Source organism: Marmota monax, unplaced genomic scaffold (assembly GCF_021218885.2).
Source record: "Marmota monax isolate L192 unplaced genomic scaffold, Marmota_monax_Labrador192_F-V1.1 WCK01_AAM20220418_F8-fsc00118, whole genome shotgun sequence".
Classification (NCBI taxonomy): Eukaryota; Metazoa; Chordata; class Mammalia; order Rodentia; family Sciuridae; genus Marmota; species Marmota monax.
The window spans coordinates 793,389-815,638 of NW_026695231.1; the positions used below are offsets into that span (position 1 = coordinate 793,389).

The 22,250-nt window shown below is 34.7% G+C and overlaps 1 protein-coding gene and 1 pseudogene across 6 annotated transcripts in view; both read left to right on the forward strand.

Annotated features, from left to right (window-relative positions):
- Nucleotides 1-22,250, forward strand: part of Rps6kc1 (ribosomal protein S6 kinase C1) — a 218,478-nt gene that overhangs the window by 163,983 nt on the left and 32,245 nt on the right. For all 6 annotated transcript variants that reach the window (XM_046438431.1, XM_046438432.1, XM_046438433.1 and 3 more), the window contains 2 exons: nt 11,274-11,321; nt 12,483-12,615. In XM_046438431.1, coding sequence (XP_046294387.1) covers nt 11,274-11,321; nt 12,483-12,615 — 181 coding nt within the window. The remainder of the gene's footprint in view (nt 1-11,273; nt 11,322-12,482; nt 12,616-22,250) is intronic.
- LOC131423945 (large ribosomal subunit protein eL33-like) lies at nt 12,622-22,238 on the forward strand (annotated as a pseudogene).

The window sequence follows — 22,250 nt, forward strand, 5'->3', positions numbered from 1 at the left end:
GGAGAATAGGTCTTCAACACATGGGTGGGGAACAGTCAAGATCCAAACTATAACATCTGTTTTTATAACAAACACCTGAGTCTCAGCTAGTCACACAGCAGTCACAGGTGGCTAACTGATCATACCATATTCAAATAAGACAAATGCTGAATTGTTTCTGTACCTTACTTCCTTTTTCTGGCATACGTGTTGCCTAACAATGTTGCTGGGTGGAGTTCTCTGAACCTGTTCTGGTTCTGAGGGCTAACTAATTGGTGAAGCATTCCTTCTGCAGTTAAATTCCGGTAAATTTAATTTGTCTAAAATTTTGACAGTCCTTAGTTTATGTTAGGGTTCATTCTTTGTGTTGTCCAAATTCTTTATGTTTGGATAAATGTATAATGAATTGTGTTCACCAATACATTATCATTCAGAGTATTTTCACTATCCTAAAAATCTCTGTACTCTGCCAGTTTAATCCCTCTGCTCCTCCTCCTACAATATCTGGTAACTGCTGATCTTTATATTCTCTCAACCATAGTTTTGCTTTCTTCAGAATGTCGTATAGTAATCTTACAGATAAACTTTTCAGATTGGCTTTCTTCACTTACTAATAGTATTTAAGGTTTCTCTATGTCTTTTCATAGCTTGATAGCCCATTTCTTTCTTGTGCTTCATGGTATCCTATTGTTTAAATGTACCACAGTTAATTAATCTTTTTATCTACTAAAAGTCATCTTGGTTGCTTCCAGGTTTGGGTGTTGATAATAAAGCTGCTGTAGAATTTATAGAATATGTAGAATTTTGTGTGGACTTGTTTTCAGTTCCTTTGAGTAGACACCAGGAAACATAATTGCTGGATCATATATGATGCGAGTGTGTTTAGTTTTGTGATAAACCACCAAACTGTCTCCCACTAGCAATGAATGAGAGTTCCTGTAGCTCTATATGCTCATTAATATTTGCTGTTGTCTGTGTTCTGGACTTTAGCCATTCTGATCAATGTGTAGTGGTATCTCATTGTTTTAATTATAACTTCCCTGGTGACATAATGTTGAACATCTTTTCATGCACTTATTTGCCACCTGTTTATCTTCTTTGGTGAAGTATCTATTAGTCTTTGACACAATTTAAAAGGGAAATTTAAAAAATTGTTTCTCCTCTTCTTCTTCCTCTCCCCATCCACTACTTTTTTTTTAAGTTTTGGAGATTGAACCCACAGTCTCATGTGCACTAGACAAGTATTCTATCCTGAGCCATATTCCCAGTCCTAAAGAAAAATAAAAATTGACATATAATAATTTAAAATATTTATAGGTTACAATGTGATATTTAAATATAAGTATACAATGTCTGATCCGATAAGGGTAATTATTGTAACCAATATCTTTAACACTGATCATTACTTTGTTTGATAATATTCAAAATACTCCCTACTGGCTATTTTGAAATATATAATAATTTGTTGAAAATGGTATTGACCCTATTGTGCTATAGAATTTTGGGAAACTTTTCCACCTGTATGATGTGAGTTGCAAGTATATCTACTCTTGTTGTAGTCTCCTATATAAAGGTCCCCTTTACCTTTATGGAATATTCTACCTTTCCTCTTTTCAAAAAAATTTTTAATTTTATAATATGTTTTGTCTCATACAACTTTTTGTTTAAAAATGTTTTGCATACCATAATTTTGCCACCCTAGCTTTCTTTTGCTGACTTTTGTATGTAACATTCTTATGTCCTTTTGCTTTTAGTCTACTTGTGTCCATAGATTTAGAGTTGCCTGTAGATTATATACAGTTGTATTTTGTTAGATTTATTTCTGTTAATCAAGCTTTTTGTTTTGATTGGTGTTTTATAATAAGCTTTTATAATCAATTAAATTTCTACAAATCCATTTTAACTGTTGGGCAGGTTGTGGTTTTGATGTTGTATCCAAAAAGTCTTTACCATGCAGGTTTTCTCCCATCTGCCATCTTCTAGGAATTTAATAGTTTCATGTTTTACATTTAAATCTCTCATCCATTTTGGGTTAAATTTGTTAAGGGTGTAAGGTTTGAATGTAGATTCACCTTTTTACATGTAGAATTTTGGTTGTTCCAGCATTTGTTGAAGACTGCCATTAATCCATCATTTTGCCTTTGCTTCTTTGTCAAAGATCAGTTGGGTGTATTTATATGGGTCTTTTTCTGGTCTCTTCATCCTGTTATATTAATCCATTCCATCTGTTTATCTTTTCTTTGAGTGCATGTGTGTATACGTGTATGTGATGCTGGAATGAAACCAGAGCCTTGTGTATGTTAGGCAAGTGCTTAACTACTGAGCTGTGTCCCCAGAGCCCCCCAAATTGTTTATTTTCTAGCCAATATCACAATGTATTGCTTATTATAATTTTGTAGTAGGTCATGGAGTTGGGTAATGTTAGTGCTCCATTTTATTTTTCTTCTTTAAATTGTGTTGGCTACTCTGTCCCTTTGAATCTCTGTATAAACTTTTGAATCAGTTTGTTGATATTTATAGCTAAAGCATTTAAAAATTTCTATCTTTTCTGATCCTAATATTAGTCTGTCAAAGAAGAGCTTTGCAAACCATATTTTATTGCTCTTCAAAGGATTGAAACAATGTAGGAATGATTAGCCTTTGAATTTTGAGTAAACTATATTTATGAATCTGTTTTAGCAGTACCAAAATGTTTGTTTTTCTTTTTCTAATATTATGACTCCTAATATATTTGTAACATTTCTTGGAAGATAAGTTATTCAGGTAGCATTTGTTAAATTTTTAGCCATTATCACAAAGCCAGACTGTGATCCTTAAAAAAAAAATCATCATGATTATTATTCAAGTTACTAAGTATTCACAGGTATAAATTGAGTTCACATGGAGCATCACTCATAATACAAATATTATGTTAGATTATAGAAACTATACATAGTAACATTCAGCAGGTTATGGTTGTATTAAGTTTAAGTAGAGGGTAAGACGAATGGCTTTATTATGACAGTTCTGATAGCACATGAATGTTTTAATAATGCTGTAGATTTAAACTATAACGAATTCCCTCGATTAAGAGTAGAATGAACACAAACCAAATGTGTCTGTTGCCATTTTAAAACCAGGAATTAAAAGTTGTTTTTTGTATAATTTTCCAAAAAAAAAAAAAAAGATTTTTATACACTGATTTTCTTCATATTTTAAAAGATTAAGTACAAGAAAATTAGTGAATTTCTTTTATGTTGAATTTATTTCAGTATTATTATCACTGAATAAATCTAGGTTTTTGAGATTCTCTGTTTTTATAAGCCACCATAGTATTTTGTTTTCAAATAGGTATTGTGTTAAAAATGTCACCATAAATAGATGACATTTTTTGAGTAGCCAGGCATCAGGTTTTTAAATTGTTATTTTGTGGGTTTTGTTAAACTTGTCTCAAAGTGTATTTTCCTTGGGTAATGTTTGAATTGTTGGGCAGGGGGGTCTAATAGTAGCAAGAAAAACAAGCATTTCAAAACAAAGTACCCTATTTTTGTGACTGCATAAACAATGTATGCCTTTATTATTACTTATAGACGAATAAACACCTTAAAATTTTATATTTCATTTTATTCAGCTTTTGCTTATTTAAAAAAATTATATACTTTTAAATATAGTTTCTTTTTTTGTAAAGAAAAATCATTACATAATGACTTAAGTATATCCCATTAGATAGTAGTATTTCTCTTGTGTTTTTGTTCAACTTGGAGTCCCCCATGACCTTGGGTGCTTTTTCTGTGGGGTGACTGATGGTTCCTGATGCTCTGCATTTTCTGGTAGCTTGCCTGTTGCCTGCCTCTGGGTTCATCATTCCCCTTATGCTGACTTAGGCAGTATTTCCTCAGTCTCTTATCTTGGGGCTTTGATGCATATGTTCTGAAGGTGGCCACAGTGACTTTGGGTAGCAGCAGATGGTAAACCTTCAGGCTGCCACCGGCTATACTGGTGGTAAGTTGGAAAGTTAACGTTTGATGAAGAATCAGTAGTGCATATGAAAGAGCTTTGACTGCTGAAATATCTTTTAATTAAAAAATTAGCATACTAAAACCTTTGCAAATGTCTGGGCATTTAAAGAAAATTAAACTTAGTTGTTTTCTTATAGATAAAGTAGTTATTTACCAGCTTGGATTTATGTTACTTGCTCTTCCTAACTTGGTTCTTTTTCTTCTGTCTCTACCCCTCTTTGGCAATAGTTGAGACAGCTAAGGAAAGTAGATAAACTGCAATAGGGGATGTTTTTAGGAGTCACAGTTGTTTGGATAAACATTTAAAGTATACTTTAAATTGTGGTATTTTGGATTTTATTTACTAAAAGGAAATGTAGATTTTTGAGGATTACCTCCATACAGTACTTGTAAATGTGGTCTGTTGTCTTCTACATTTGGAGATATATCTGGATTAGATAGAAGCCTAAAGAACTCATCCTGCCTCAAAGAGATATTCCACTTTGTTCTAAATTAGTTAGTGAGTCTTGACTTTGCCATCCACAATCCCTTTTTTGTAGTGTTTGTTCACTTCATGATAATGTGCTGTGTTGGATGTTCTGGCACAAATAAAATGCTGGGAAGGCTCCAAAGGACCTTTTGTTGTTTTTGTTGTTGTTGTTCCCCTTAAATCTTAGAGGTACACTTTATGCTTTTCACTACTGAAAATAGATACTTGGGGACAGTAGGTTGAACCATCCTTTAGAATTATAAGTGTCCATGGCAGATTTTACCCTTCAAACTTTACTTCGCACCAATGAAACTTTTGTGAAACCAAGAACAGATTGGTTTCATGGCATAACACAAGAGAAGTGTCTCTACACAGTCTGTTCATGCTGATGCTCTTGACGCCGCAACTTGTGATGGACGAAAGCTGTGGGCGCAGCATCTTTTGCTTTTAGAGTTATTGGGCAGTGATACAGGGAATATCACTAGCGTTCTGACGCCAAAGACAGAAAGAACATTAGAGCTCAGTGGGGGGAGAATTATTAGTATTAAGGTCACCTAATACCCTTCCTTGTTTTCTGGTAGTTGAATTTTTATAAGAGATGCCTTATGACAATAAGGTGTAGAATTAACAATTAACAGTAGAGACACATTTTGACTATCGTAAGGATATCAAATGAGATGGATTTCTAGCAGAAAATAGGAATAATATTTGATTATCATTGTGTGGTATTAGGGGATAGAAGCAAAGTTTTAGTGCTCTAGGTTTGTTGTTCAAAAGCATTCCTATAGAAGGACATCTTTACCAGCTATTCTATTGTTGCCACCTTGAGATTAGTTAAAAACTCATCTAATCCTAATTGAGTGTAGACCATTTTTAAAAGAGAGTACAGTAAATACAATCTTTTTCATCTGAATTTAAGCTGAGAAAAAACTGTTATTTGCAAAATTAGGCTTGTGAATTTTCTATGGCTTATTTATTGTGTCAATCCCATCTTTTGGGGGATGCTTATTTCTATGTGAATAAATAAGCAGTTAACTTTCACAGTGGAAGTTTCATTCATATTAACCCAGCAAACATGAATTGTACTGTGATACTGTAGCTAAGGGACAGGCTACGTTTGTCCATTACTACCGTCCATGTAGGTTTAAATATTCTTTTAGATTTTATTACTTGTTTTGCAATCCTGTGAACTGCTACCAAAATAGAGACCAATGTTCATTCCCTCAAATTACCTAGGTAATCTTTCTTTTCAAAGAAATTGGAGATGAGAGTTATTTTCAGAGACTTCCAGACTTCCAATGTCAACAGTAAAATATCTAAAAAGATTCATAATCTTTTAGATATATAACACATAATCCCCACTGTAGGCAACATTCCATATTTCTTCACCACAGTCTTTAAATAGTAGCGTATCTTTTTTCTTTTCTCCAAATATATTTTTCATTACATTCTTAAAAATTTGGTGCTTCTGGTGTACTTTCTGTCCCTCTGTCTTGTCTTTGCAAAGGTGGTGTTTAGTTAAATATGAGGCCTTCCTTATGGTAGAAATGAGAAAACTCAGACCTATAATCAGTTGGAACTTTTCCTACTACATTTTGAGAGAAGAATGAACAACTTTCATTGTTCTGGTGGAATGGAAGAACAGATGAGGCTAGTTCTTAAGGGATAAGTTGCTGTCCCCCCCACCCCCACCCTATTAGGAGCAGTCATTCCCTATGTTGGTATGGGTAAAGATGGAGTAATCTCTTCTGTTAGACCATATGCTAATACAGTGCTGATAAGTGTGAAAAATGAAAGGGAGAAATACATTAATTGTATTCTTTCAATAAGGTATGCTATCCAAGGTAATTATTTCATGACAGTTTTAGCTATAGTACTTGTTTTATCATGAAATAAAAGATGGTTTTAGGAGCCTTTTATTAGAAAGACAATTGTATCAAATTAGTACAAATTAGATTTTTGTCTTTATAAAGGTGAACAAACCCATGAGCAGTTTTTAAATTGATGTGTTCTAGTCCACAAATGAACAAATTCTGTTTGAGGGTTAAAGAAGCTATTATTTTGTCCTTTATGCTGACAGCTTCATTACAGATTGGCCTACTGTTGGCATTAAAAAAAATGTTTGGCTCCTTATGATCTTTGTGCATGCAACTATAATATTAATGCAGCGCCATAGCTCTGTTCATTAAGAAATGGCTCTAAATGAGGTTGAAGCGTGTAAATTTGGAAAGATACAGATGTTAAATGCAGTCGTTTCTCTCTGTATACAGCCGTTTCTCTTTGTGTACAGCCGTATGGCTAATAATTTCTAAGTGGCTAAAGCTCTTGTTAGCAAGAGTGCTGGTGTGTTAAGAATGGCTCTATAAATAACTTTAAGAACTGAAGCTGAAGGTGCTTCTTTTAAAGACTATTGTTAACTAAACATTATTGCCAAACAGATGGAAAGCATTCACTAGCCTGATGTTTTTAGGTCTAATTATATTATCACCAGCCCTGTACGGCTCAGTTGAAGAGGTGTATCCAGAGGCCAATTTATAATCATTTAGCCAACACCTGTTTGGGAGAAATTGACAGTCAAAGGGCACATTTTAAAAAAATCACATATGTTCTTGTGTTTATTGCCTCAATGTGAACGTTGTCTAGTTGCAAACAAACTTGGTAGGAAAAGAAAGTAAATGTAAACAACATAGCACTTCCCAGCCATGCTTATCCATCTTAATTTGGCCTTTTTATCTGATGCGCTTCATGCTTCATGGCTAAGTGAGACCAGCAAAGGAATATCACTCCTGATTTATGCAGGTATATTCTGTTCACTCCATGAGGCGTATGGTAGGAAAAAGAAGCTCTTTTATTTGATTGTGTGGCTTCCATACCTTTTACCTAGTAAGATGTTTTCTATTCATGTAGATGTGCCTTATTCAAACTTGACTGGCTTTCCTGCGAGTGACTTGAAAGGGCCACAACTTGATGTAAAAAGGAACACTAAATGTCTTCATAGACATAGCTGTTTATTGAGCCTTCTGTTGTAAAGAGGTTCACAGTGCCTCCATTTGCACTCATGGTATGTTCTCTTAATGTTCAGGTTTTATGGAAGCATTTCTATGCTTTGGTGGTTCAGATTTTTGGTGAATATAGCTCAAAGGGCAATTGAGGACAGAATAGGTCTGTGGAATCTGAAAACAATCAAAGTCTAAACTTTGTTTGAACTGATGTCCCCACCACAGTTTCATTTTAGTGTTTTTCCTTTTTCTGACTTACTTCTACTGAAAGATTTACATGTGTCAACCCCATTTTCTTTCCATCAGGGCAGTGTGGCCTCTGTCTTTCGCAGTTTACTCCATTTCTCACTGCCTTGGACCGTGGTCATTTTTCAGTCCTTGTTCTTCAAGTTGTCTCTCAGTTGCTGGGATAATTACTCTCACATTAAGTGTTCTCTTTCTATGGCATCTGAACCACTCTTTTTTCCTAGTTTTCTTTGTACTTTTCTCATTAAACTTTTGGTTGTTGTGTTATCTACCCACAATATTCCAACTGTGTCTAACTTTCAAAATTCAGACATAAATACGACAATATATTGTTTACATATGTTATAACTTAGTAGTTAAAGAGGAAGAACTCTGGAGTCAACTGCCTAGATTTAAATTTTGCCTCTACGACTTCTTATCTTTGCGCACAAGGTAGATTAACAGTTTTGTCGTTGTTTCCTCATCCACAAAATTGATTAATAAAAACCTGTTTGGAGCTGGGCATGGTGGCCCATGCCTATAATCCCAGCAGCTTGGGAGGCTGAGGCAGGAGAATCACAAGTTCAAAGCCAGCCTCAACAACAGCAAGATATTAAGCAACTCAGTGAGACCCTGTCTCTAAATAAAATATAAAATACGGGTGGGGATGTGGCTCAGGGGTTGAGTGCCCCTGAGTTCAATCCTTGGTACCACCACCACCCCCAACAAATTAAAAAAAAACCTGTTTGGTTATGCAGTTAAATTTCTTAAAACCCAGAACTTTGGTAGTATAAGGGAGGCATTCTAGTAGGGTCCATTCTCATGTGTTTAGCTTTTATCTTTATGGAGAGTGCTTAAATATAAATGTATAGTCCTTATTAATAATAGAATATAAGTCCTGACTTATTTTCTAATTATTTTCTGAACCCCACTCCCATTTTTTCTTGTGTTTTCCATACTTTTAGACCAGAATTCACTAATTATAAGTTTATTGAACATTTACAGTATGTTCTGTAATAGAAGAAATAGTTTCTTCTCTACTGCTATTAGCACAAATTTGGCAGCCTAAAGCCATGCAATTTATTATCTCAGGGTTCTGTAGATCAGTGATGTGACACAGGTACCAACAGTGTTGTATTTCTTACTGGACTCTCTGGAGAAGAATCTGCTTCCAAGCTCATTTAAGTTAGTTGAATTCTGCTCTTCACAGTTGTAGGACTGAACTCTGTTTCCTTGGTGGCTGGCAGCTGATAGCTGCTCTTTGCTCCTAGAAGTTGCCTGTGGATTCCTTCTCAGGCTCTCTGCAAGCTCCTTGCTTCCTCCCTTTGGTTCTGACCTGTGGTCTCCAAAGCCAGCAACCACACTTCCCTCTTAGCCTCCGATCTCTGTTTCTTCTGCCACATCACTTCTGTGGTTTCCATTTCTTCTGGCAGGAGACAGTTCTCTGTTTTTAAAAGTTCAAGTGATTTGATGAAATCCACTAAGATATAATCCAGGGCAATCTCTGTATTTTAAGGCCTGCCTCTTCATTACATCTTGAAAATTGTTTTTGCCATAACATAACCTATTCACAGATTTTGGAGTTTAGGGCATGAACATCTTAGAGGTCATTATTCGGCCTATGACAATCCCATAAAGAGCTTGAAGTTGGGTTGGGAGAAAAACAGGTGAACAAATAAAACCAAATTGCAGGGTTAGGGATGCTGTAGTAGAAGTCAGTACTGTATAAAATGGGAGAACAAAGGAAGAAAGTCATCAGTGTTATTGAGAGAGAGAGAGTGATATTTGAGCTGAATATGGAAAGATGAGTGCTTGTTTGATAAGTGGCTGTGGGAACATTTCCCAGAGAAATAGCAACAATAGTGATAGCAATAATAACCATTGGCTGTACTTTTGTAAGACTATCTCCCTGAAATCCTCATAAATGGTAAATACTATTGTTAGCTACCATCACAGGCTCTACCTGTGAAGCTATAATGTCTTTAGTATGTAGAATGGGAATGTAAAATTATCTCATTGGGTTGTTGAAAGGATTAACATAGAACATAGTAAATAATTAAAATATTGTAAGTAAAGAGACAGAGGCTAGTTATGAGTGGTACTTTTGAAGTAGAATTGGTCACTGGTTCTGAAGGTAGGAGACATGGGAATTCACAGTGACTTAGAGAAGTCTTGGATTTGGGAGTTTTCATGGAGGGTGCCGTTATGGGGGAAGAACAGTAACTTTGTTTTATTTTTGGTGAGGGCAGGGTTTGGGGAAAAGGAAGGGATATAGTCATTAGGTACTTGTGTTAATATTCTATTGCAACTAAATGGAAATTGAAATGGTATAGGTCAGATACTCATAAGAGAGGTCAAAGATGAAGTTGTCACTTTCTTCAAGTTCATCATGTCTGAAATGGGATTTTCCATCTTTTCAAACTGGTTTCCTGTCTTAACTTCCCTCTTTTTTCTCACCATTCTTTTATTTTCCCCTGCTTAACTTTTTCTTTCATCTTTGATTTCTCTCCCTCCTCTTTCAGTTGGGATTAGTAAATGTTTGACAGCCAGCTCTTTTGAAAGGGAAAAAAGACCCCATTTACAGCATTTGCTGATTTTGGTGGTGTAAATACTCCTCCCCTGGCCATTTCCAGGATTGGGCTGTTTTGTGCCACAGTGGCAGATTGGGAAAGCAGCAACAGAGACCACATGTGCCTGTAAAGCCTAAAATACCTGGCTCTTTGCAGAAAAAGTTTGCCAACCATTGCCATAGTATGTAGAAATAATAATAATAAAAATTAACATGGCGGGATAATTTCTTTCTTCATTCCTCTAGTCATCAAGATGGAAGTGGGTGACAGTTCAAGGTGGCACTGTGTGAGATCATGAAGGATCTTGAAATCATTTTGTGGAGTTAGACTTTTTCTCTCAGTAAGACAAGAGGAGCGGCATGATCTAAGTTATGTCTTAAACAGGAAACCTTTGCTGCCATTTGGAGAATAGATCACAGGGCAGCAAAGATAGAAGCAGGAGGCCAGTGTTACTAGCGAGAAAGGAGTTGATCTTTGCTTGGATCAGATAAAGCTAGACGTAGTGAGGGGAGTTTGAATTCTGGATTTACTTTAAGGATAGAGCTGACAGAATTTGCTGATGGTAAAAAGGATTTGAGGATGGGTCCAGAGTAGAGAAGCAGTACCAAACAGATACCTGAGGTGGTGGCCAGGCCCGGGTTATCAAGATCCCATTATACCAAGTTGCTGCATGAGAAGTTTGGGGAAGAAAGCTGAGATTTGAACAATTTCTTTCTTTTTAAGTTTTTTTTTTTTTAACTATTTCTTTCTCACCATTTGTGTTCCATGAGGAAAAACTCTTTGTCTAAAATATTTCCTTTACTTTTAAGAAATTCATTAAAAAATACATTTAGGACACATAGAGATGTTTCTAAAATATGGTATTTTTGGAAAGGAAATCATAATAGCATCTATATTGGATAAGACTATTTATATCCTGTGATTTGGGGATTTAAAAGCAAGCTATTCTGAAATTAATAAATTCTTAGTTTCCAGAAGTAGAGTTAATGTTTTATGGTGTTATGATTAAATTATTACTCATATTTTTATATAGGTTTTACTTGTAATGGACACAAGGACAGAACAGACATTCATTTTAAAAGTAAGTAGAATTTGAATTTTCAAATTTACTTTCACATTGTGCTTTTGAAAGACAAGATTTAATTTTTGTGTGTATGGATGTCTTAATGTTTTTGATCTGTATTTATTTTCCTGTCCTTTCATCAAGTTGATAAATGTCCTGTAGCATAGATTTAAAAAAAGTTTTATGTTCTGAAATAGGGAGGAAATAAATTAGATCAATTGAAGAATAATCTTTGTGTTGTTTAAATGTGTAGTGTGTAGTTTAAATACATCTGTAATAAATTTTGTGTAATTTGTGAATATTATACACAGTCTCATTTTTAATTATGACTTCTTCAGAACTGAAATTTTGTTCCAGTTATTTGGGAAAGTGTTATCTACATCCCTGGCTCTCATTTTGATCTAACTCAATTTATAACTAAACGAATAAGATGATAAAATTCCTCAATTTCATAATTGTTTTTGGAATTAATTGTGATGGTATATATTGAAACTATTTTAATTTAAGCATTTCCATAGCATCCAGAAGGTGCTTTGATTAGTTTTGTATTTCCTTTCCTGATACTTCTTTTTTGCTGATAAGGCATGGCAGTAGGTCACATTGACACATACTGAAACACATTGCTTTTTATGAATATACTTTATCATTGACATTTTGTCAGTCTTTGAAACTAGAGTCTGATACTAGAACACACACACACACACACACTCACACACACACTTGTTCTCTTGGAGGTATTATAATAATCTTTGTACTATTTTGGAATAGAATTTTCAAGTTGTTGGTTTAATCTAGTAGGAATATCTTTTGTGTCCCAGGAATTTGAATTGATCTCACAACGTCTCCTGTTTTAAAGATGTACATAAGTAAAATCAAACTTAAAAGGTCATAGAGAAATAACTGTGTGTCATCCTGATGACTTAGTTTGAGAGCATCTCTAATAAAAACACTGACCCACGTAATTGATTTTAATGGCAGCTTTGTGGCATCTTCCGTTCTCTGGATTCACGCCAGATGCCATCAGCACAGCCTCCAGGGACTGAGGGGCATAGAGCAGCAGATGAGTGGTTTCTCTGAAGCCGGGAGTAACTCGGATAGATTAGTTTGGTTGATAAACACAGAGCACAGCAGGCTCCAAAGGCAACTGAGGGTACAACTGACCTTTTTGTTCTCTGTCAGGGTCTAAGGAAAAGCAGTGAATACAGCAGGAACAGAAAGACCATCATCCCCCGCTGTGTGCCCAACATGGTGTGTCTGCACAAGTACATCATCTCTGAGGAGTCCGTATTTCTTGTGCTGCAGCATGCAGAAGGTTGGTTTGCAGTTAGATTGTTTATGTAGTGAAGAACATCACCTGTTTAGCTTTCTAGTTTCCATAACATCTTTCTTAAGTGAAACACATACAAGAAGCTGTTTGCTCATTCCTCTGCTCTGCCTTTCCTCTTAGAGATGGGAAGGAAAATGAAAACTTGGGTGCACAGCAGATTTCTTTTGAACTATATACAGTACCATTCATTCTTAGGCATACTTTCTTTCCTAGTTTCTCATAGAATTTATCTAATATAATTAGAACTTTAATGTGAATGCACGTTAAGAGAGCTAGACATTATTTTAGGGATTTTATTTGGTTCTCTTTTCTCTGCTAAAAAGATACATTTATGTTAGACGACTAAAATGAAAAGCATCCCCTGAAGAATTAATTAATTACCTCCTTTTTATAGAAGGCCAGGGTGTTTGCTTAACATTTGACATTACCTTGTTATTCTGATCTGAGTTTTTATGAATACAGCCATTGGCATCACATATGTATACAAAGCAGAAGCATGGGGCTCTGCCTTCAAACTGTTTATGAAATTTTAGCTATTAGTGGAGGGAACAGGTGGCAAAAAATATTATGTTTTGATTTGGTTTTGCCTGTGAACACCTGAATTTAAATAGTCTTTTACTAAGAATGACTTAATACAGCATATAAATATAAATGCATTTCATATAAATGATCTTTTGGTGTTTTTAAGAGATATTTTTAAAAACAGTAAAAAATTAATTATTTTTTATATTTCATAGAGACATTATTATTTGTATATTACTGAGAATAAAGAACTATTGTGCTTTACTAATTGGCATAACATCCAAATTTAATAATTTTCTGAGGAAAAGGAGTCATTGCATCTGGAATGAGGTCTCTTATGATAACTGATGCAAGATTTTTGATGGGGGCAATAAACTATTAATATTGTTTATTATGAAGTACAGCACAAGATAACTACAGATGGAGGGAAGACCTCCATATGCAGTATTTAATAGGAAATTCAGAAGGGGCTCCATGGTCTCACAGGTATTAAGAGAGTTAATTGCGTGTGTGAATTGGATAACTAATTCACCTTTGTTCAGACATTATAGACAGCTTTTATCTGAGGATACCAGTGCATTACAGACATTATTGAATTAGAGGTCATGTCATCTGATAGCGAAATACAGCCACCTCTGGTGTGGAACAAAATAACTTGCGTAGTAATAATCCATAATAATTTAGAACAAGGTCAGTAGGATGAATGTAATTATAGTCAATATTCTATTACCCAGTGTGGATTATTCATGTTGGAGATTATCTGTGGTACATTTTCAATCCTAGCTTACCTCTGTTATTTGTAACTGTATCTTCCTCTTCTTCTTCTTCCTTCTCCAAATCATATGTTAGTTTTTCTTCTGCCATCTTCTACCTTCCCTTATACCTCTTAGAGCTAAAACTGATTTTACTTTATAATTTTATAATGTCTTAAAGTCATAGACATAGGACCTTCAAGTTTTCTGCTGTTATAAATAATCTTTACTAAGTCTCTTTCTCCTTACTGTTGACCATACCTGACTTTGGATGGGCATATGATTATACAATGTGGCTTGAATTATTTAAACTTGGAAGCAGCATATGTTTTGATTGTTTCTTTTAGGTATCTATTGTTTAAGAAGGGTTTAGAATACAAAAAATAGTAAATTGTGGTACAACTAGGAATTCTCAATTCATTTGCTACTCAACCAATTCATTGAGCATGTACTGTGTAGTTGGCTCTTTTTAGGTGAAAAAGATAGGAAAAGAACCTGCCCTTGTTAATCTTAAATTCTTGTTGTGGAGGACAAGCAGAAAAACAAAAAGCAGTAGATTAATGGCATGAATCTGATCTTTAACACAGGGAGATCTAACCGAGAACAACTGAGGTTTCTTTCTATTAAGTAATCAAGGAGATTCTCTAAGAAGGTGACATTTAAGAGGAGTTCTGAATGGCAAGAGAAACCATCCTTTGAACATTAGGTCTAGGTACAGGGACCAGTGTAAAAGCAAACTCAGGATGTTTGATAACCAAGAAAGGAGGCCATTTGATTCGAATCAGTAAGTGAGCACAGCACTGGTACAGGAGGGCACTGGAGAAGGCGGCAGGAGCTTGTGGGGCAGGGTAAGGACTTCGTTTTTTCTTCAAGTGCATTGGGAACCACTAGACATGTTGAGCAGTGGTAAGATCTGGTTTGCATTTTAAAAAGGCCACTCTGGTTGTTGTTTGGGGAAAGAGTCTTAGAAAGCCAAGAATTGAGATGTGAAAAGGTTAATGTAGGAGTCTGGGTGAAAGAGGCTGAGGGCATGGCCTGCCGGCTTGCCAGTGGTGATGTCCTAAGGGTAGCGTCAGAGGGAGCTGTTATGGATTTGGGAGTAGGGAGAGAAGAGTCTATAGTAATTTCTCAGATTTGGCTTGAGCAAGGGAGTAAACTGGATGATGTCTCAGTGGTTATTTTCTGAGGTATTTTGTGTGAAGATTATAAAAAAAGTCACTCTCATATGTATAAATAGTTATTACTGAAAAAGTTAATCTTGAACAGTTTTCTCCATGTTACCAATGCTTGAATATTTATGATTTGTAGCTTTAACCTCCTACTACTTACAGAACTGTCTATAATTTATTTGAGTCTCTTGGATTCATTTTCTTTTCTGTTTTTAATTCATTCAGTTGGAAATGTATTGAGTGCTTACTGGAGCCCAGGTGAAGTTCTAGTGCGACAATGACTAAAACAAAGACTCTGCCTGTATGGAGCTTCCATTGTGTAGAGGTGGAACAGACAGACAACAAGTATGTAAATGAATGTGTGTCAGCTGGAGATAAATACTAAGGAGAAAATCAAGAAAAGGAGGGAAGGGACTTGTCAGAGCAGTGCTGTTTTATATAGGGTGGTCACTTGATTGAGAAAGGCACATTTGACCTGAGACCTGAAGGAAGTGAGGAGGAGCAATGTGAATATGTGAGGGAAAATGTCTTGGCAAGAGAGAAAAGAGTGCATAAGCTCAGAAGAGTGTGCTTGGTGTGTAAGAAGTAGCAGGACGAGTGTGGCTAGAGAGAATGGGAAGAGATGGGACTGAGTTTAGAGGAGCGAGTAATAGGACAGGCAGATTCTGTATGGTCTCATAGGCCACTTTAAGAACTTGACTGTTACTCTGAATGAGTTAGGAAGTCATTGGGGGATACTGAGCAAAGAGGAGTGACAATGTAGAAATCATTCTGACTGTTTTGTGGAAAACAGAAGATAGGAGGGCAAAGGCAAAATCAGAGAGAACAACTTGGAGGTTGTTACAGCAATTCAAATGAAAATCATGGCAGATTTGACAGGTTTTTGTATTAGTTCATTTTCTGTTATTATAACAAAATATCCTGGGCTGAGTATTATATAAATAAGTGAGGTTTATTTACCTTGTAGTTCTGGAGGTTCAAGGCCATGGTGTGAGAATCTGTTTGGTTCTGGTAAGGTCCTCATGGTGCATGGTATTACAGTAGTAGGAGTGTGTATGAAAACAAGAGATAATGTGGTGAGACAGGAATCCAGAGAGGGACTTTGGTTTTAGTGACTTCAGGACCTCCCACTAGGTTCTACTCTTCAAGGTCTTACTACTTATTAACATTGCCACACTGGGGACCACACTTCCAACACCTGAACCTTTGGGAGGCATACTTATAACCATATTCATAGTTAGTAATGGTGATGGTGGGATTGTTACTGGAGTCTGACTATATTTGAAGGTAGAACTGGTGTGATTCTGCCTTACATAACTCTTAAGGTTTTTTGCTCAAGTAATTGAAAGATTGGACTTTCCATTTACTAAGCTATGGAAAGAATAGATTTAGAAGGAAAAAATGCAAGATTCAGTTCTGTAGATTATTATTATTCAGGTGGTATTGAGAAGGAAGTGGGATATAACAGACAAGATTTTGGGGGAAAGGTTTAAAATGTTTATTCTTTCAAATTAACCTCTTAACTCTACTTGAAGAAGAAAGGTATGTAAGTTCCTAAAATCAGGATTATATAATATTCCTCACATATCCTTACAGCAGAATGCTTGGTGTGTAGGTGATGCTCTGTGTAACCATAGAGTGTTGAACCTGTTGGAAAAAAGATGAAAGGCCAGGCTGAAAAACAAAGATTGTAAAAGCCCTGGAGTGTTGACATACCAAATAGTAGTGGGAAAGAATTTCTCCGCAAGGGACCAAAGTGGTAAGATGATTCTCCTTTTTTAGCTAGGTTTTTAAAAAAATGTATAAAACTAATCTATAAGCAAATAAATTAAAACTATATAGAAGCATATAAAAGTAAAAATTACCTATTCCCCAGAAATAGACACTATTGACAGTTTATTATGCAGCTTCCAAAAATTTTCTATGTATAAACATATACTCCTCACTTATCTGATTTTTAAAAATACAGATGATTATATTGTGTCTTTATCTTGCTTTTCCCCAACCCCATCTTTGCAATGTACCTTGGACCCTTTCCCTGTGAGTTCAAGTAGGTTTATATTAAGAAAGCCAGGGTTGTGTAGTGTTTAAAAAGGATTTCAGCACCAGGCTATATGAACACAAATGTTGATTTGTTATTACTAGTTGTGCAACCTTGGGCCCTAACTTTTCTGTGTCTCAATTTCTTCATCCGCAAAACAGGAACAATAATAGTTGGCTACCATTTTATAGGGTTGATGTGAAAGTTAAATGGTTGATAAACGCAAAATACGTAGACTTGTACTCAGTACTTGGTAAACATCTTGTATTTGCAAATATTGCTGTGATATTTTTGAGTAGATATAAAATGATTGTGCAGATTTACCATAATTTATCTATGTCCTTCTTAATTGTTTTTTAAAAACTGTTCCCAGTACTTGTACATGTATATCTTTGTGCAGTCTTATTTTGTCTGTTCTTAAAAATTATTTGTAGAACAGATGTTCTGAAATGGAATTTCTGAGTCAAAAGATGATTTTTATCATTGCTATAACAATATTTGATCATCCATATTAACTTTAAGTTCTAATTCTGGTCAAGCAGATTAATACATTTATTGCGCAATCTTGTAGAAAGATAATAAATTAAAATGTGATGAGAGGCAAGGAAATAATTTTAGTTAAACCTTATGAATTACTACCTTTATAGCTTAAGATGCTTCAGTAATTGCAACTTTGTTTCAAAAGGGCCTAGAAAAATGCCTTTGGAGGCCTGCTGGCAACAGGACTTTAAAAGGCATATATGTCTGGAAGGCTGTGGTGCAAAGCCATTTTTGCTGGCTATAAGCAGGGTCTTCGGAACCAAAGGGAGCACACAGCTCTTCTAAAAATTTAAGGTGTTTATGCCAGAGATGAAACCAAGTTCTACTTGGGCAAAAGATGTGCTTATGTGTACAAAGCAAAAAACAACACAGTGGCTCCTGGTGGCAGACCAAACAAAATAGGAGTAATCTGGGGAAAGGTAACTTGTGCCACAGAAATAGTGGCATGGTTCAGATCACATTCTGAAGCAACCTTCCTGCTAAGGCCATTGGATACAGAATCCGTCTGATACTGTATCCCCCAAAGATTTAAACTAATGGAAAATAAATAAGATGAATTTGTGCTCTTTTTTTAAAAAAAAAGAAAAATATCATTTACATATTCTTAAAGTGTTAAAATTATTAATATTTTAACTGTTTTCTATTTATATTTTGTGATTTAGCAATAACATGGTTTTTAAAAGTTGTTTAATGTAATAATAATAATAATAATAATAATATTAATAGTGATATTTGTACAAGTTTTTATATTGGGCCTGATCTCAACTCTGCAGAAAGTGAAAACCCAAGCAGATTTTGTGGGTGAGAAACTTTAGTTAGAATCATGTTTTCTTGTAGGTGATGTGATTTTATATTTTTCATAATTGAAAAAAGGATGTGATTTGATCAAATGTTGTTTCTGTAGCTCAATATTAAGCATTAGGAACAATAAATTTAAGTGAGCACCCATCAGAGAGTGGGAAAGAACTAAAACAGTTTTGTCCCTTTAAAAATAACAGTTTTTATAATTGTTGTTAAAGTGCTTGTTTAGTCTGGAAACAGATTCCATAAAGAAAACACTGACAATCATATTTAAAATTTTATCTAATAATAAGAACAATGGAAATTAAATAGGATACCATACTTGATTTATCAAATGGATAAACTTTCTAAATTTTTTTTTTTTTAAATCTGTGGATCAAACCCAGAGCCTCATGCATACCAGGCAGGTGCTCTACCAGTGAGCCAAATTCTCAACCCAAACTTGGTACTATCTGATATGGGCAAGTTTGGCCATCAGGATGGCGCTGTGCACATTACTTACCAGAAGGTAGAGCGATTTAGCAACACGTACCAAAAACATTAACATGCTTCTTGATTCAGTATTTTCATTTCTGGGATTCTGTCCTGATGAAATAATCAAAGAATGCAAGTATTTGTATGTAATAATATTTATTATTGTAATTCTTATAGTAAAAAAAAACTGAAAACAACTTAAATGTACAACAGAAGAACATTTAACTATATCACAACATCTGTTGCATGGATATGCTATATAGCCATTCAAGCTCATTTTCTCATGAAAATTAGGAAATGTTTATGATGTTATTTATGACTAAAAAATGTGAAAGTAAGTATAGTGATGACTTAATAGTGTTTATCATTAGGTGGTGGGATTACAGATAATTTAAATTTTTGTCTTTTCTATTTTCCTATTCTTTTCTGTATTTTTTGAGAAGTTTTGTAGTAAAGCTCTCTATTAGTTTTAAACTAGGAAGAAAATGTGGTGTCTTCTAAAATGACATTATTAGTACTTGTACACCTTTTTCTTTGAAAGGATTTTTAAAAATTGTGAAGATACCACTTGTTATTACTCAGTTTAATAAATATTTATTTATTAACTCACTAGTGCTAGGTAGACTCCTCTGCATTTATTAAGATCTTGCAATCTGGTAAAGGAAATAATAAAAGCATAAAGGTAACATTAATTTGAAGTACAATGTTGTAAATGTCATATGAGGGACCAGATGATGTAGAGGATTCAGAGAAGATATGAATTATTTCCGGTAAAGGGATACAAAGAAATTGGTAAAAAGAACAGATTCTGAAGCACTTTCAAGAATGGGTAGGATTTTGACAAGCAGATATTACAAGGAAACTAGTAGGAAAAAATTTTAAGTGGTAAGTATAGAATGAGGAAAAAGCCCAGCCTGGGTTTATGTGGGGATGTCCAATTCAAGTGAATTCTGTAATGAATAGGGGAAGAGGACCCAATTATGAATTGGTATTGTATTACCCAGGGGTTCAAATGCCTGGATATGGTTCAATATGTAGAGGGATTTGAGTTCTTAAATGGAGAAATGGCATGATAAGATCTGGGCTAAAATGGAAGTTTAACTAGACAACAATTAGTATGATAGAGTGATATAGTAGGGATTTTATAGTCTAGTTGTGCCTATAGCATTATACCCAGAAGCACAGAATAACCAAAGGAATGAAAAGAAGGAGATGCCTGGGAGAAACACAGTACGTAGAACTCATAGGACCTGGAGACGTGTCAAATGTAGGAGGAGCAAAGAAAAGAAAATAATTCAAGTTTGGTCTGAAACTTTTGTGCTATAATGATTCGGAAGACAGAAAGATGTGATTTGGGGGACAAAAATAAAGAATTTAAGTACATTGAATTTTAGATTCATTGGCCTAAGAGTGAAGGAAACTTCCTAGAACTTTTTCAGGTTGTGTTTCTTGCTGATACCGAAACTTGTACGTGGTGATGGCACATCTCATGCTGTGTTATTGACTGACTGAACAAGTATTGGCTGAGTGCCCTCCATGTCCTGCATACTGTATAGACAGTAGGCATAGAAAGGTGAAAAAGACTTGATCTTTCCCTCAAAGGAATCATCATCTTGGAGAATCAAAAATCACAGTGTCATTTTATTTGGATTGCATAAGGATCTCAGCTTCAGGGGTAGGCATTATTGTTTGGGTGCCACAGTATAGGTAAGTGTGCTCAAAAGAATGTGGTTATTGTTGTCAAAAGACTTCAGACTGGAATTGATGCATAGCTCCTTTGTGAGTGTGAGTTTGAAAACCATATGGAAACATTGAATACACTCCAAAAAGGACAGAAAGCTTCAGCTAAGAAAAAATGAGACAGAAAAGTTACATCACTGTTATTAAAATAAGGAAGACTGTTAACTGGATCATTGGTAGAAAGAGATGCATGATGATCCTAGGATTGATATTATGACACTTACCCTTTACTGATCATTTATTCTGTGGTAGGCACAGTACTTTGGGTATTTATGGAATTTCTAGAAATGAAATGTAAAATGCAAAATTTTTGGATGCAACTGCTGATATATTCATGCCATTTATTGTCAATGGTTACTTTTCTTTAAGATTTAGCTACATTTGATATATGTTGCTTAATAGTGACATTAAAAATGTTCTGAGCCAGTTATATCTATCTTTCCAAAGTATGCCTCCCTATGTACTGCTTTTGAGATTTCTGGATCAAATTTAATATCATTCTTTCTTTTACTATTATTTTTAATCAGTGCATTTGTGGGGTTTTGATACTATAGTTTTTATATAAAGATTCTAATTAGCAGAAAATCTCTGATTTTGAATTTTTAATGGTTAAAATAAAACAAAAAAATGGTAAAGTAACTACATAACAAATATTATTGGTAAAAAGCTGGATTATTTTATGTTTATTTGATTTCTGCAAAAGTGTTTTAAGTGAGTTTAGTTTTATAGATATAAATCAGAATATAGAATCATAATTATAATAACTTACCTCATTAATTGCTGCTCAATTAATCTTTCTCAATGGCTTTACTTGAGCTTATACAACATATGAACATGTATCAGGGAGCATAAGATGGGAAAAAATAATGTCATTTAAAAACAAATTACATTAACAGCTGACAAATTTCTCCTTCAATTTTTGGCTTTTTTTTTTTTTTTTTTGGTACAAGGGTTTTAACCTAAGGGTGCTTAACCACTGAGCCACATCCCCAAGCTTTTAAAAAAAATATTTTATTTAGAGACAGTCTCTCTAAGTTGCTTAGGTCTCATTAAGTTGCTGAGGCTGGCTTTGAACCCACAATCTTCCTGCTTCAGTCTCCCAAGCTGCCGGGATTACTGGTGTGCGCCACTGTGCCTGACTTGGACTGGGCATTTTCAGAATGGAACAATATTGTTGATTATTTTTCCCTCATTGTGGTATACAAGTTCATATAGTACTTATGTATTTCTTGACCACTTACTTATTACATAACCAGACCAGACTAAATAAGAGTTAACTTAAAGCAAGATTTTAGCTGTGAGATTTCATATTAGTCTTTGCTATAACTAATTTCCCTTCAAAAGAAAGAAATAGGTTGTCATTTTTGAAAGTAATTGATATCGGGAGAAATACTTGAAACCATATTCATCAGTTAGCAATAATAAAATTGAAATGTATCCTCAAATTTTATTAAATATGCCTGTTTTATAACACATTTGACATTAATGAGTATTGTTGACTTGGTTTTGATGATTATTAGAATATTTTTTTTCAAGTTGCTTAAATATTAGTTTAAGGATCTTATTGTTTTTTTGGTTGTA